The sequence below is a fragment of the Engystomops pustulosus genome, chromosome 8 (assembly GCF_040894005.1).
Source record: "Engystomops pustulosus chromosome 8, aEngPut4.maternal, whole genome shotgun sequence".
NCBI lineage: Eukaryota > Metazoa > Chordata > Amphibia > Anura > Leptodactylidae > Engystomops > Engystomops pustulosus.
This window is the reverse complement of record NC_092418.1, coordinates 113,902,517-113,919,763: the sequence shown is the minus strand read 5'-3', so window position 1 is coordinate 113,919,763 and position 17,247 is coordinate 113,902,517. Positions and strand designations below refer to the sequence as shown.

General features: G+C 41.8%; 1 protein-coding gene across 1 annotated transcript in view; it reads right to left on the bottom strand.

The window, feature by feature from the left end:
• The window catches only part of TMEM163 (transmembrane protein 163), a 130,289-nt gene that overhangs the window by 29,079 nt on the left and 83,963 nt on the right, over positions 1-17,247 (bottom strand). The window contains exon 5 of the mRNA XM_072122277.1: positions 2,893-2,989. Coding sequence (XP_071978378.1) covers positions 2,893-2,989 — 97 coding nt within the window. The remainder of the gene's footprint in view (positions 1-2,892; positions 2,990-17,247) is intronic.

The following is a 17,247-nucleotide window of genomic DNA, read 5'->3' as shown; positions in this document are numbered from 1 at the left end:
CATAGTACACACTACACATAGTACACACCCTGCACATAGTACACAGTACATTGCACATAGTACACCCTGCACATAGTACACACTGCACATAGTACACACCCTGCACATAGTACACTGCACATAGTACACACTACACATAGTATACACTGTACATAGTACATACTACACATAGTACACACCCTGCACATAGTACACCCTGCACATAGTACACAGGACACTGCACATAGTACACCCTGCACATACTACACCCTGCACATAGTACACAGGACACTGCACATAGTACACCCTGCACATAGTACACACTGCACATAGTACACAGGACACTGCACATAGTACACCCTGCACATAGTACACCCTGCACATAGTACACCCTGCACATAGTACACAGGACACTGCACATAGTACACCCTGCACATAGTACACCCTGCACATAGTACACAGGACACTGCACATAGTACACACCCTGCACATAGTCCACACTGCACATAGTACACCCTGCACATAGTACACACTGCACAAAGTACACACCCTGCACATAGGACACCCCCTGCACAAATTACACACTGCACATAGTACACAGGACATTGCACATAGTACACAGGACACTGCACATAGTACACAGGACACTGCACATAGTACACAGGACCCTGCACATAGTACACAGGACACTGCACATAGTACACAGGACCCTGCACATAGTACACAGGACACTGCACATAGTACAAACTGCACATAGTACACAGGACACTGCACATAGTACACACTGCACATAGTACACAGGACACTGCCCACAGGACACTGCACATAGTACACAGGACACTGCACATAGTACACAGGATACTGTTCTTAGTAAATGTGACCCACTTATTTTATGGGAACAACAGGGCAAGAAGAAAGAACAATTCTGGAAGTAGAATTTCTTTCCAATTCCTCCGGTTCCTCTTGTGCATCTTGGTAAATTGCTAGATTTCTATTGTATTTGTACAGAACATGGAGGGATATTCGTTCTGTCATTTTTATTTCTGTTTTATATTAAAACGTTAATTAGGATGTTCTTCTGTCGAGCTCCGGAAATGTAATTAGCCTCATTTTCATAAATTGGCATAATAAATATATATTCATGTTTTATATCAGCCTCATTTTCCCAATTAGCCATAATATAATCATCTCCACAGGCCCGACGACAGTGACGGAGCCGAGGACACTGCGAGCGTGAGGGCGGCAGGAGTCACATACACTTCATGTCACCATCTATAGGACTAATGTCACCTCTAGGCTAAATATCCCCTTAAATGTGCTGCAAATCATCCCTAATCTGACTCCACTCTAGTCTAATGACTATCCTTAATATTTTCTTTGGCTGCGATGCAGATGAATGCAATCTATTGTTCTCTGTTATCAGCCATGATCAACTGACAACAGGATTCTTTAGTGGGGTGAACGCATTGCTAAAAGTTTTTAAAGGTTTGTATGGGATGAGACAAACCAGCGCCACCTTGGTTCACAGGTTGGGTGTGGTATTGCAGCTCAGCCCCTTTCATTAAATTGAGGGTAACGGCTATACTAGACACAGCCCATGGACAGGTGTGGTGCTTTTTCTATCATAAAAACTACAATGCTTTTTTTTCACTTAAATCCCCTAAAAAGGTAAATCCAGAAAATTATTTAACAGGTAATTCCATGATTAATTTTTTAGTAAAAAGATATCTCAAAGATACCCCACAAGATAGGAGATCATTTTATCATCATTGTGGGTCCTACTTCTGAGGGACATGGACGTGTTTACCATGAACATGGTTTTCAGATTTATGGGAATCCCCTGGGGGGCAGTTGCACATCGCTCTGTTACTTCCAGTTTTTGGCACCGAGTCCAGGAACTACTTTGGACAATGAGTGGCCTACTTGGACCGTGGGACATGACTTCATCTGACCATATCATGCCACTTCCTTTGTTGTCCGCTGCTCCGTGGAGACCACACATTGGCCAGTGCAGAGCCAAAACCGGAAGACCTGGAGTGACCTGGAAGCCGGTGTAGGAGAAATATGGATTCTTGCTTCAGGGATTTTACAGGAAGGTTGTGGAAAAGCCCCTATATCAGTGGTGGCAAACCTATGGCACGGGTGCCAGAGGTGGCACTCTGGGCCCTTTCTGTGGGCACCCAGGACTTCACCCCAACACAGAGTTTGCCAGCTAGGACTCAAGGCTTTCTTCTGTGATCCAATACAGCCCAGGACGTGCCAAGCTCAGTGCTATTTTAAAGCTACCTTGGCTGCCAGGACTACAGGAGGAGCGGGAAGCTGTGGATAGAGGTGGTTTGTCATTTGAGCTCCTGCTCTGGGTCCCCTGATCCTTCCTCTTCAGGGGACCCTGGAGGGAAGCTACAATCCAAATTTATCCATCTTTCTATTGTATTGGTTAACTCAGGACACCAATACGAGTAAAATCTGTGATTCAGAAGGAATCAATAAGTTACTGCTGAAATTATCATGTTGGCACTTTGCGACATACAAGTAGATTTTGGTTGTAGTTTGGGCACTCTGTCTCCAAAAGGTTCGCCATCACTGCCCTATATGAAACAAAGTGCAGTAAACAATCCTGGAAGTCTCAAAGAAGTGAATGGAGCGCAGGTCGAGCCGGCACGTCTCCATCTCCTCTCCTTTATGTACATTGTAGCTTAGTCTTATTCAAGAGAAAGCGGATGAGCTGCAATGCCAAGTACAACCACTATACAATGTTTGGCCCTGTGCATAGTGAGCAGTTAAAAGACTAAACAGGTAGAAGGCACATCCTAGCCAATCAGATGCCTAATCCTAATTATAGATCATCAGCCGTCAATCATGGATCAAGGATAGAAAGCCGAGTAGTGACGCTTCATCATCTCAGATACTCACAACTTCTGGGATCACATGGATGGAAAGGTCATGGATGGCTTTTATCATGATGCAGACAGCTGACAGCAGGAATATCACCCCCAGGATCACGCAGGCTCTGGGGAAGGGGACAAAACACAAGATTGACATTTTTGGTTGAGACTTCTTTATAAAAGTTATTATATCATAGTTACAGCCAATTTAAGGTCCTTTCTTAAAGGGACACCACAAATGATACAACACACAGCTGAGTACAAGACTTCTCCATCCTCTTTTGTGTAGAATCAAAGTAACATGATTTTTTTTAACAAAGTCTACTTTGTAGCGAGGTGGATCAGACCTAGGGTCTATATTAAGTTGGATCAGGTCTGGGGTCTTTATTAAGATGGGACTGTTATAGGATCTCTACTGAGGTCATTCTGGTCTGGATTTACGGGACTGGTATGGAATCGAAAGCACTTGGGGTCTTTTTTCCGAGGTCTAGTCCGGGTTCTGTAATAAGGTGGATTTGGCATAGGGTCTGAATTAATAAGGATCTGGTCTGAGGATCTTTGGGAAAGAAATTTGTTTTGATGACGCTGGCAGAGGGTCTGCTCTGGGCTGGGTAAGGAGGGTCTAGATTAAGGTGATGGATCAGACCTGGGGTCTATATTAATATGGGTCTAGTCTGGGGTCTGAACTAAGGTGATTCTGGTTTAGGGTCTGTATTAAAATGGATCTGATCTGGAGTCTGTGTTAAAATGGATTTAGTTTGGGGTCTGTATTGAGTCTTTTTTGTCACTGTGGCTACTTGCAGCCCCCATTTAAAGGGATATCACGAATTCACTGTTGTCTATATAATTCCAATGAATAGAGCTCCCTCTAGTGGTGGCTGCAGGCGGCCATAATAATGTTACTACCCAGGAAAAAAATTGCTCCTTTATCTATACTTGGTGACAGATGTGAATGTTGGGTCTCTATGATATCATCTGCCCAAATAAGGTGGAAAGCCTTTTATATACATTGTGTGGGATCTCTGATTTTGGGGATCACCACTTAAGGGGCCTGGGGGCACTTTTTACACGATTATAGCTGTTTTATAGAGATCCTGTATCTCCCAGGCTGGGTGTACCTCCGCATTCTGACAATGCTGACAATGTCCTTGGGAAGAATTCATTCTTGTCACAAGCAATAAAAAATTAATTCCAATAAAGGCGAGAGGAAGAAAGCCGCGTTTAGTATTTGCATTTGTAGGATTTGTTTGCACAGAAATCTCTCTCGGAATATTTTGGTAATAAGTCAGGCGGCGGCATAGTGCTGACAGGCAACGTCTTATTAGTCGGAGCTGATCTGTGCAATATTAAAGTGCAGCTGAGGAGAGGCACAGACGGAATTTGTCGCTCCTGTTTTGGAATGGCTGATGTCAGCCATCGCCTGGATGAGCCGGATGCACAAGGCACCCACTCCGGACTCTGCAGTAATGAATTCAGCTGCTTTGTTGTGTTCCGAGGCCGTAACCTGCAACACAAGACTTACTATGAATTACACCCAGAAATATGACACACAGTAAGACCCTGGGGATGGCAGATGTGCGTCACATCCTTCTCTCCCAACTGCAATGCAGGTCCGGGATGTCCAAAGGAAATTTATTTGCACTTAATAGGAGCCAAAATGATCCCTGATTCCTCCCAACCACAATTTTCTAATCGGAAAGGAAGAGGGTTGCAATAGACGTCTAATGAATCAGCCAAGGACTGGAGGTCGTTTATATAATTAATTACAAATTGTACATAGGAAACATACGAGACCGGGGAGGCGAAAACTATGTCATCAACAAATAACCGGACACTTCAGACCCCTCAATACTAAATAAGGGTCACCCTCCATGTGCCCAAAACCAGGAACATCACCAAGAACCAACACAACTTTATGTTATGACTGTCCCACCTTTATTTACTGGAAGGGAGAAAAGAAAGGAAGCAGGGAGGAAAGGGAAGACGGGAGGGGAAAGAGGAAGCAAGGAAGGAAAAGAGAAGGAGAGGATCCAGGGCAATAGGGTGGAACAGAAAGGGAAAGGTGGAGGATTAAAGGGAAAAAAAAATGTAAGGGGTGAAGCAAAGAAGGTAGGAAGAGCAAGGAAGAAAGGAAACAGAAATGAGTGGGAGAAGGTAAGGGAAAAACGGGAAAGGGAAAAAAGAGAGAGAAAAGACAGCAAGAAAGGGAAGGAAGGATTAAAGAAAGAAAGAAATTAAAGAATGATTAATTAAGTTAGAGATAATTTTTTGGCAGTTTTGACCATGCAGACAGCACACAGTGTAAGGTAATGTCCCTGGAGAAATGTCTTACCAGACCTGTGTGTGTGTTGGTAGTAGCAGCAGGACTGTGATATATGGATTTATGTTACAGGATTGTAACTTCTCCACTGAGAACGGTGTAGTTACACTGTATCGCTTTGTGCTCTCTGCATTGAGTTGCTCCACAGCCCCACCCCCTGCGCTAAATACAAGTTGTAGAAGGCATCTGGTTGAATAGAAAGGAACCAGAGAAATAGCAGAGGAAGAGCAGAGCAGTGTCAGGACAACTCCAGTGCCGGAATATAAAGCCATTGTCCTGCTGCTACTAACAACACATGCAACGTTATAACTACAGCCCTGCAGAGACAATCCTGACACTGACTGCAGTTTTGCAAGGCCACATCTGCTGACAAATCCCCCTTAACTCTTGGTAATGCACATAGGAAAGAATAAATAATTGTAAACATAGTGGGACACATTTACTAAGGGTCCGAATCTCTCTTTTTTGTCGGGTTTCCCGAATATTACTTGTTTGCGCCGAATTGCCCCGGATTTATGGCACACACGATCGGATAGTGGCGCATTGGCGCAGGCATGCATGCAACGGAAATCGGAGGGCGTGGCCGCCGAAAACCCGACGGATTAGAAAAACCGGTATTTAAAAAAAAAAAATGTGTCGCTTGACACGCGCTTTACCTGCACCCAGGATAGGATGGTGAACTCCAGCGAACCTCGGCACACCTTGGCGCAGCGGCGACACCTGGTGGACATTGGGCGCACGACCTTAGTGAATCGCCGGAAGACCCGAATCCTGAACAGAGAACGCGCCGCTGGATCGGGTAAGTAAATCTGCCCCAGTGATTGCTTTCCTTAGAACCTGCGCCATTCAAATTCAACTACAAGGGGCCGAGGTGCAATACCTGGCACGACCACTGGACTAGAGTGGCGCTGTTTCTGTAAAAAGCAAAAGCTCTTTTGTTCAGGATGACATTTACAATATATTAGTGCACCTACACTTCCATTTGCAGGCTGATATAGAAGCTAGATCACGCACGCCAGGGGCTGCAGGGACTATATCTCAGCTATAGTGCAGGAGAACACGTCGAGCCATATAAATTATGGGGAATAATAAGTTCTGCTAGTGTGATCACACACAATGCATACATCACAGGCTGCGCACGAGGAGGGGCCACCCGCTGCATGGAAATTAGACTTCCTATGAATTATTCATGAAGTGTTATGGATTTTGTTAATCCTGCAATTTCCAATGCAGTTATTGGTGCTGCATTGATTTTACAGAAACTGTGTTCTGCCGGAGGCGACGGCAAAACGAGAATTATATCAGGAACTCCAGAGTGAGACACATAATTCACGATGTGAAAGATTCTAATAAAGGGGTTGTCCGAAATTAGAATAATCTGAAACAGCACCACGTCTGCCTACTGGTTGTGTCTGGTACTGCAGCTCAGTTACATTGAATCGAGTGGGACATGAGTTGTAATGCCGCGCACAACCTGTAGAGGGACGTGGCACAAGAACATAGCTGTGATTTTCTAACACTAGACAATCCCCTTTAAATTTTTGGCTAAGGTGTCTCAAGAAGAATGGGTTACAAATAAAAATATGGGGATTCTTTTGCTTCGATTTGACCATAATTGTTGCTTTATCTTAGTCACGAAATACCATATGTTTATGCCAATTACAAGAGGAGTTAGAGAAACAGTACTATCTGTGCCCACACTAATTACAAGAACAGACAGGAAATAATTGGTGGAGGGGAGGAAGCACTATCTGTGCCTACATCAATCACAGGGATAGAACGTATTTGAGAGAAAAAGGCAAGAAGAAGTAATATCTGTGCCTTTATTATTTATAGAGGAAGAAAGGGAGACTGTTTACTGTGCCTACAGCATATGGAGCAAAGAATCAAAATCAAAAAAAGAAGTACTATCTGTGCCAAGATCATTTTTAGAGAAAGATAGGGAAAGACATGCAGCACATTATTACCTACCTACTACATTACAAATAGAAAACTTACTTTCTGTGCAATAAAATGAACATATGTTTTCTAGTTAACACAAGGTTACAGTACTATCTGTGCCTATACAAACTGCGAGGCATACAGAAACATAGTACTATCTGTGCCTACTTTGATTACAAGGAAATCTAGTTGGTAGTTATTTGTATGTACATCAATTTCAGGAAGAGACAAGGAGGCAGTACTATCTGTGCTTTATATGTGAATTGCAAGCAGATACTGAGGACTGAACTATCTGTACCTATGTGATCTATAGGGAAAAGAAGGGAGGAAGTACCAGCGGTGCCTCTACAGTTACAGGAATGAAAAGGAACATAAAAACTACATAAAAAACAACATTGATCAACTACATGTGGAGGGAGGATGAAATACAGAAACATTCCCTTCCATCCTCTCCCTGGTGATACAATGTATGCAGCGGGTGTCATTTACATTCTGGAGCCGCAATAAGCGGAGATGCGTCCCGGGGTGTGATGGGACGCGCCATAAATTATTCTTTCTATGTGTCATTATGGAGATACAAGAACCTGTCTCACTTTCTGTCATAACAAGGTGCAGGAATATGTGAAGAGCGGGAGCTCCAGACAGGACTCGTCCTCCTGCAGTAGGATCTGCTGGAAGCTAATTAATCCAAAAATATGCAAATGAGGCATTGCCCCAGATGCCCAATGTTTATTCAATATTGTAATGAGGACCTGAATTATAGCAAGTGTTTTTTCCTATGTACATGTACAGTATAGTAAAGGGGCATGTCCAAGGCATACAGTACTATCTGTGCCTTTATTGTGCAGAACTATCTGTGACACTGCCTTCCATCATTGAGACTGATGTGTCATTCATATGCAGTAGTATCTGTGCTTATACTGTGCAGTACTATCTATGACACTTCCTTCCATCATTGAGACTGACATGTCAATCATATGCAGTACTATCTGTGCTTATACTGTGCAGTACTATCTATGACACTTCCTTCCATCATTGAGATGTCATGTGTCAACCATATGCAGTACTATCTGTGCTTATACTGTGCAGTACTATCTGTGACACGGCCTTCCATCATTGAGACTGACATGTCAATCATATACAGTACTATCTGTGCTTATATGGTGCAGTACCATCTGTACCACTGCTTTCCATCATTGAGACTGACGTGTCAATCATATACAGTACTATCTGTGCTTATACGGTGCAGTACTATCTGTGACACTGCTTTCCATCATTGAGACTGACGTGTCAATCATATACAGTACTATCTGTGCTTATACTGTACAGTACTATCTGTACCACTGCCTTCCATCATTGAGATGTCATTTGTCAATCATATACAGTACTATCTGTGGTTATACGGTGCAGTACTATCTGTACCACTGCTTTCCATCATTGAAACTGATGTGTCAATCATATACAGTACTATCTGTGCTTATACTGTGCAGTACTATCTGTACCACTGCCTTCCATCATTGAGACTGATGTGTCAATCATATGCAGTACTATCTGTGGTTATACGGTGCAGTACTATCTGTACCACTGCCTTCCATCATTGAGACTGATGTGTCAATCATATGCAGTACTATCTGTACCACTGCCTTCCATCATTGAGACTGACATGTCAATCATATGCAGTACTATCTGTGCTTATACGGTGCAGTACCTTCTGTACCACTGCTTTCCATCATTGAGACTGACGTGTCAATCATATACAGTACTATCTGTGCTTATACGGTGCAGTACTATCTGTGCTTATACGGTGCAGTACTATCTGTGACACTGCTTTCCATCATTGAGACTGACGTGTCAATCATATACAGTACTATCTGTGCTTATACTGTACAGTACTATCTGTGACACTGTCTTCCATCATTGAGATGTCATTTGTCAATCATATACAGTACTATCTGTGGTTATACGGTGCAGTACTATCTGTACCACTGCTTTCCATCATTGAAACTGATGTGTCAATCATATACAGTACTTTCTGTGCTTATACTGTGCGGTACTATCTGTACCACTGCCTTCCATCATTGAGACTGATGTGTCAATCATATGCAGTACTATCTGTGGTTATACGGTGCAGTACTATCTGTACCACTGCCTTCCATCATTGAGACTGATGTGTCAATCATATGTAGTACTATCTGTGGTTATACGGTGCAGTACTATCTGTACCACTGCCTTCCATCATTGAGACTGATGTGTCAATCATATGCAGTACTATCTGTGGTTATACGGTGCAGTACCTTCTGTACCACTGCTTTCCATCATTGAGACTGACGTGTCAATCATATACAGTACTATCTGTGCTTATACGGTGCAGTACTATCTGTACCACTGCTTTCCATCATTGAGACTGACGTGTCAATCATATACAGTACTATCTGTGCTTATACTGTGCAGTACTATCTGTACCACTGCCTTCCATCATTGAGACTGATGTGTCAATCATATGCAGTACTATCTGTGCTTATACTGTGCAGTACTATCTGTACCACTGCCTTCCATCATTGAGACTGATGTGTCAATCATATGCAGTACTATCTGTGCTTATACGGTGCAGTACCATCTGTACCACTGCTTTCCATCATTGAGACTGACGTGTCAATCATATACAGTACTATCTGTGCTTATACGGTGCAGTACTATCTGTGACACTGCTTTCCATCATTGAGACTGACGTGTCAATCATATGCAGTACTATCTGTGGTTATACGGTGCAGTACCATCTGTACCACTGCTTTCCATCATTGAGACTGATGTGTCAATCATATGCAGTACTATCTGTGCTTATACTGTGCAGTACTATCTGTACCACTGCTTTCCATCATTGAGACTGATGTGTCAATCATATGCAGTACTATCTGAGCTTAAACTGTGCAGTACTATCTATGACACTTCCTTCCATCATTGAGACTGACGTGTGTCAATCATATGCAGTACTATCTGTGCTTATACGGTGCGGTGCTATCTGTGATGCTGTCACAGATAGTACTTACTTTTACCTTTAAGACTGGCATATTTTATATAATGCTGTCATGCTGTTGGCACAGATAGTACTGCAGAGTATAGGCATATATTTTATTGCTTCTCAAGAACATGTCAGTCTCAAAGGTGAAAAGTGTTAATTCTGGCTAAGAAAGTACTCCAGAGTATTGTGTCTTTATGATGCAGTACTATCAGTTCAGTTGGCACAGATAGTACTACCTTCCATCTCTCAGAGTGATGCATGTGTGTCCATGAGATGCAGTACTATCTGTGCCTACACTGTGCAGTACTATTTATGACACTAGCATAGATAGTATTTCCTTCCTGTCTTTACCTGTAAATTGGTTAAAATGTATAAATCAAACATCTACATACTGTAGGTCCAAATGTTATCATTATTATATGTTACCGATATATAATATTATCATATTATATAATAATATATATAATATTATATAATCATATGGGTAAAAACATGGAGTGGAAAAATTAAATATTGACTTGTCTGTAGTCACCACTAGAGGGTGATTACTATGCAGTATGCAATAGACTCCTTAGCTCCCCCTGGTGGTGGCTGCAAGTATCAAAAGCCCAGACGTAGAATGATACATTGTGTTATGGAATGAATGAGCACAGAACTCTAGGTGAATGTTCTCTGGCGGGATGTGATGATTATTGGCCTCTCAGTGTTATTGTGCAATGGTTTTCACATATTTGAGCTTCTTTATACTCGGTGCACAGATTGGGTGAACAGATTGGGAGCTGTGCACGGACTCTCCCTCCGAGGGGAAAACAAGCTGAGCCCCGAGAAAATCCTGTCTGTCTGATTAGTTGTGATTAGTCAATTGTCTGGCAGAGATGACCAGGATCCAAATTCTGGGAATATTTCTATTGTTAAATATTTTCATTTATTTTCTGTTTCCTCTTTGATTATCTAATGATATGGAGCGTGCGGGTATAACCTGGGGATCTCCCGTATATAATGATATATGTACAGCCGGTATAACCTGGGGATCTCCTGTATATAATGATATATGTACAGCCGGTATAACCTGGGGATTTCCTGTATATAATGATATATGTACAGCTGGTATAACCTGGGGATCTCCTGTATATAATGATATATGTACAGCGGGTATAACCTGGGGATCTCCCGTATATAATGATATATGTACAGCCGGTATAACCTGGGGATCTCCTGTATATAATGATATATGTACAGCCGGTATAACCTGGGGATCTCCTGTATATAATGATATATGTACAGCTGGTATAACCTGGGCACCTCCTGTATATAATGATATATGTACAGCCGCTATAACCTGGGGATCTCCCGTATATAATGATATATGTACAGCTGGTATAACCTGGGGATCTCCTGTATATAATGATATATGTACAGCCGGTATAACCTGGGGATCTCCTGTATATAATGATATATGTACAGCCGGTATAACCTGGGGATGTCCTGTATATAATGATATATGTACAGCTGGTATAACCTGGGGATCTCCTGTATATAATGATATATGTACAGCTGGTATAACCTGGGGATCTCCTGTATATAATGATATATGTACAGCCGGTATAACCTGGGGATCTCCTGTATATAATGATATATGTACAGCCGGTATAACCTGGGGATCTCCTGTATATACTGATATATGTACAGCCGGTATAACCTGTGGATCTCCTGTATATAATGATATATGTACAGCCGGTATAACCTGGGGATCTCCTGTATATAATGATATATGTACAGCCGGTATAACCTGGGGATCTCCTGTATATAATGATATGGAGCGTGCGGGTATAACCTGGGGATCTCCTGTATATAATGATATGGAGCGTGCGGGTATAACCTGGGGATCTCCTATATATAAAAATATATGTACAGCCGGTATAACCTGGGGATCTCCTGTATATAATGATATATGTACAGCCGGTATAACCTGGGGATCTCCTGTATATAATGATATATGTACAGCCGGTATAACCTGGGGATCTCCTGTATATAATGATATATGTACAGCCGGTATAACCTGGAGATCTCCTGTATATAATGATATATGTAGAGCCGGTATAACCTGGGGATCTCCTGTATATAATGATATATGTACAGCCGGTATAACCTGGGGGTCTCCTGTATATAATGATATGGAGCGTGCGGGTATAACCTGGGGATCTCCTGTATATAATGATATGGAGCGTGCGGGTATAACCTGGGGATCTCCTATATATAAAAATATATGTACAGCCGGTATAACCTGGGGATCTCCTGTATATAATGATATATGTACAGCCGGTATAACCTGGGGATCTCCTGTATATAATGATATATGTACAGCCGGTATAACCTGGGGATCTCCTGTATATAATGATATATGTACAGCTGGTATAACCTGGGGATCTCCTGTATATAATGATATATGTACAGCCGGTATAACCTGGGGATCTCCTGTATATAATGATATATGTACAGCCGGTATAACCTGGGGATCTCCTGTATATAATGATATATGTACAGACGGTATAACCTGGGGATCTCCTGTATATAATGATATATGTACAGTTGCTATAACCTGGGGATCTCCTGTATATAATGATATATGTACAGCCGGTATAACCTGGGGATCTCCTGTATATAATGATATATGTACAGCCGGTATAACCTGGGGATCTCCTGTATATAAGGATATATGTACAGCCGGTATAACCTGGGAATCTCCTGTATATAATGATATATGTACAGCTGGTATAACCTGGGGATCTCCTGTATATAATGATATATGTACAGCCGGTATAACCTGGGGATCTCCTGTATATAATGATATATGTACAGTTGCTATAACCTGGGGATCTCCTGTATATAATGATATATGTACAGGCGGTATAACCTGGGCATCTCCTGTATATAATGATATATGTACAGCCGGTATAACCTGGGGATCTCCTGTATATAATGATATATGTACAGCTGGTATAACCTGGAGATCTCCTGTATATAATGATATATGTACAGGCGGTATAACCTGGGGATCTCCTGTATATAATGATATATGTACAGCCGGTATAACCTGGGGATCTCCTGTATATAATGAAATATGTACAGCCGGTATAACCTGGGGATCTCCTGTATATAATGATATATGTACAGGCGGTATAACCTGGGGATCTCCTGTATATAATGATATATGTACAGCCGGTATAACCTGGGGATCTCCTGTATATAATGATATATGTACAGCTGGTATAATCTGGGGATCTCCTGTATATAATGATATATGTACAGCTGGTATAATCTGGGGATCTCCTGTATATAATGATATATGTACAGCCGGTATAACCTGGGGATCTCCTGTATATAATGATATATGTACAGCCGGTATAACCTGGGAATCTCCTGTATATAGTGATATATGTACAGCCGGTATAACCTTGGAATCTCCTGTATATAATGATATATGTACAGCCGGTATAACCTGGGGATCTCCTGTATATAATGATATATGTACAGCCGGTATAACCTGAGGATCTCCTGTATATAGTGATATATGTACAGCTGGTATAATCTGGGGATCTCCTGTATATAGTGATATATGTACAGCCGGTATAACCTTGGAATCTCCTGTATATAATGATATATGTACAGCCGGTATAACCTGGGGATCTCCTGTATATAATGATATATGTACAGGCGGTATAACCTGGGCATCTCCTGTATATAATGATATATGTACAGCCGGTATAACCTGGGGATCTCCTGTATATAATGATATATGTACAGCTGGTATAACCTGGAGATCTCCTGTATATAATGATATATGTACAGCCGGTATAACCTGGGGATCTCCTGTATATAATGATATATGTACAGCCGGTATAACCTGGGGATCTCCTGTATATAATGAAATATGTACAGCCGGTATAACCTGGGGATCTCCTGTATATAATGATATATGTACAGGCGGTATAACCTGGGGATCTCCTGTATATAATGATATATGTACAGCCGGTATAACCTGGGGATCTCCTGTATATAATGATATATGTACAGCTGGTATAATCTGGGGATCTCCTGTATATAATGATATATGTACAGCTGGTATAATCTGGGGATCTCCTGTATATAGTGATATATGTACAGCCGGTATAACCTTGGAATCTCCTGTATATAATGATATATGTACAGCCGGTATAACCTGGGGATCTCCTGTATATAATGATATATGTACAGCCGGTATAACCTGGGGATCTCCTGTATATAGTGATATATGTACAGCCGGTATAACCTGGAAATCTCCTGTATATAATGATATATGTACAGCCGGTATAACCTGGGGATCTCCTGTATATAATGATATATGTACAGCCGGTATAACCTGGGGATCTCCTGTATATAATGATTTATGTACAGCTGGTAAAACCTGGGGATCCCCTGTATATAATGATATATGTACAGCCGGTATAACCTGGGGATCTCCTGTATATAATGATATATGTACAGTCGGTATGACCTGGGGATCTCCTGTATATAATGATATATGTACAGCCGGTATAACCTGGGGATCTCCTGTATATAATGATATATGTACAGCCGGTATAACCTGGGGATCTCCTGTATATAATGATATATGTACAGACGGTATAACCTGGGGATCTCCTGTATATAATGATATATGTACAGTTGCTATAACCTGGGGATCTCCTGTATATAATGATATATGTACAGCCGGTATAACCTGGGGATCTCCTGTATATAATGATATATGTACAGCCGGTATAACCTGGGGATCTCCTGTATATAATGATACATGTACAGCCGGTATAACCTGGGGATCTCCTGTATATAAGGATATATGTACAGCCGGTATAACCTGGGAATCTCCTGTATATAATGATATATGTACAGCTGGTATAACCTGGGGATCTCCTGTATATAATGATATATGTACAGCCGGTATAACCTGGGGATCTCCTGTATATAATGATATATGTACAGTTGCTATAACCTGGGGATCTCCTGTATATAATGATATATGTACAGGCGGTATAACCTGGGCATCTCCTGTATATAATGATATATGTACAGCCGGTATAACCTGGGGATCTCCTGTATATAATGATATATGTACAGCTGGTATAACCTGGAGATCTCCTGTATATAATGATACATGTACAGCCGGTATAACCTGGGGATCTCCTGTATATAATGATATATGTACAGCCGGTATAACCTGGGGATCTCCTGTATATAATGATATATGTACAGCCGGTATAACCAGGGGATCTCCTGTATATAATGATATATGTACAGTTGCTATAACCTGGGGATCTCCTGTATATAATGATATATGTACAGGCGGTATAACCTGGGGATCTCCTGTATATAATGATATATGTACAGCCGGTATAACCTGGGGATCTCCTGTATATAATGATATATGTACAGCTGGTATAATCTGGGGATCTCCTGTATATAATGATATATGTACAGCCGGTATAACCTGAGGATCTCCTGTATATAATGATATATGTACAGCCGGTATAACCTGGGGATCTCCTGTATATAGTGATATATGTACAGCCGGTATAACCTTGGAATCTCCTGTATATAATGATATATGTACAGCCGGTATAACCTGAGGATCTCCTGTATATAATGATATATGTACAGCCGGTATAACCTGGGGATCTCCTGTATATAATGATATATGTACAGCCGGTATAACCTGGGGATCTCCTGTATATAATGATATATGTACAGCCGGTATAACCTGGAGATCTCCTGTATATAATGATATATGTACAGCCGGTATAACCTGGGGATCTCCTGTATATAATGATATATGTACAGCCGGTATAACCTGGGGATCTCCTGTATATAATGATTTATGTACAGCTGGTATAACCTGGGGATCCCCTGTATATAATGATATATGTACAGCCGGTATAACCTGGGGATCTCCTGTATATAATGATATATGTACAGTCGGTATAACCTGGGGATCTCCTGTATATAATGATATATGTACAGCCGGTATAACCTGGGGATCTCCTCTATATAATGATATATGTACAGCCGGTATAACCTGGGGATCTCCTGTATATAATGATACATGTACAGCCGGTATAACCTGGGGATCTCCTGTATATAAGGATATATGTACAGCCGGTATAACCTGGGAATCTCCTGTATATAATGATATATGTACAGCCGGTATAACCTGGGGATCTCCTGTATATAATGATATATGTACAGCCGGTATAACCTGGGGATCTCCTGTATATAATGATATATGTACAGTTGCTATAACCTGGGGATCTCCTGTATATAATGATATATGTACAGCCGGTATAACCTGGGGATCTCCTGTATATAATGATATATGTACAGCCGGTATAACCTGGGGATCTACTGTATATAATGATATATGTACAGCCGGTATAACCTGGGGATCTCCTGTATATAAGGATTAGAGATGAGCGAACACTAAAATGCTCGGGTACTCGTTATTCGAGACAAACTTTTCCCGATGCTCGAGTGCTCGTCTCGAATAACGAACCCCATTGAAGTCAATGGGAGACTCGAGCATTTTTCAAGGGGACAAGGCTCTGCACAGGGAAGCTTGGCCAAACACCTGGGAACCTCAGAAAAGGATGGAAACACCACGGAAATGGACAGGAAACAGCAGGGGCAGCATGCATGGATGCCTCTGAGGCTGCCTAATCGCACCATTATGCCAAAATTATGGGCAACAGCATGGCCATGACAGAGTGACAGAATGAAGCTAGATAGCATCTAAAACATCCAATAATTGACCCTGACACTATAGGGGACGGCATGCAGAGGCAGCGGCAGCAGCGGCAGGCTAGAGAGTGGCATGGCGACATACCCTAAATGGACTCAGGCTTCAAACCAATGGGTGGCAGAGAGGAACCAAAGGAGGTGAGCAAGAAGCGCTCAAATAATATCGGTACATGATAAAAGTTTGCCAGTATATTTTGTGGATTACACAGCAGGGTGGCGACAAAGTTAACATGGAAGCCATGAAAACAACCCAAAATTCTGCCTGACACAGCTCG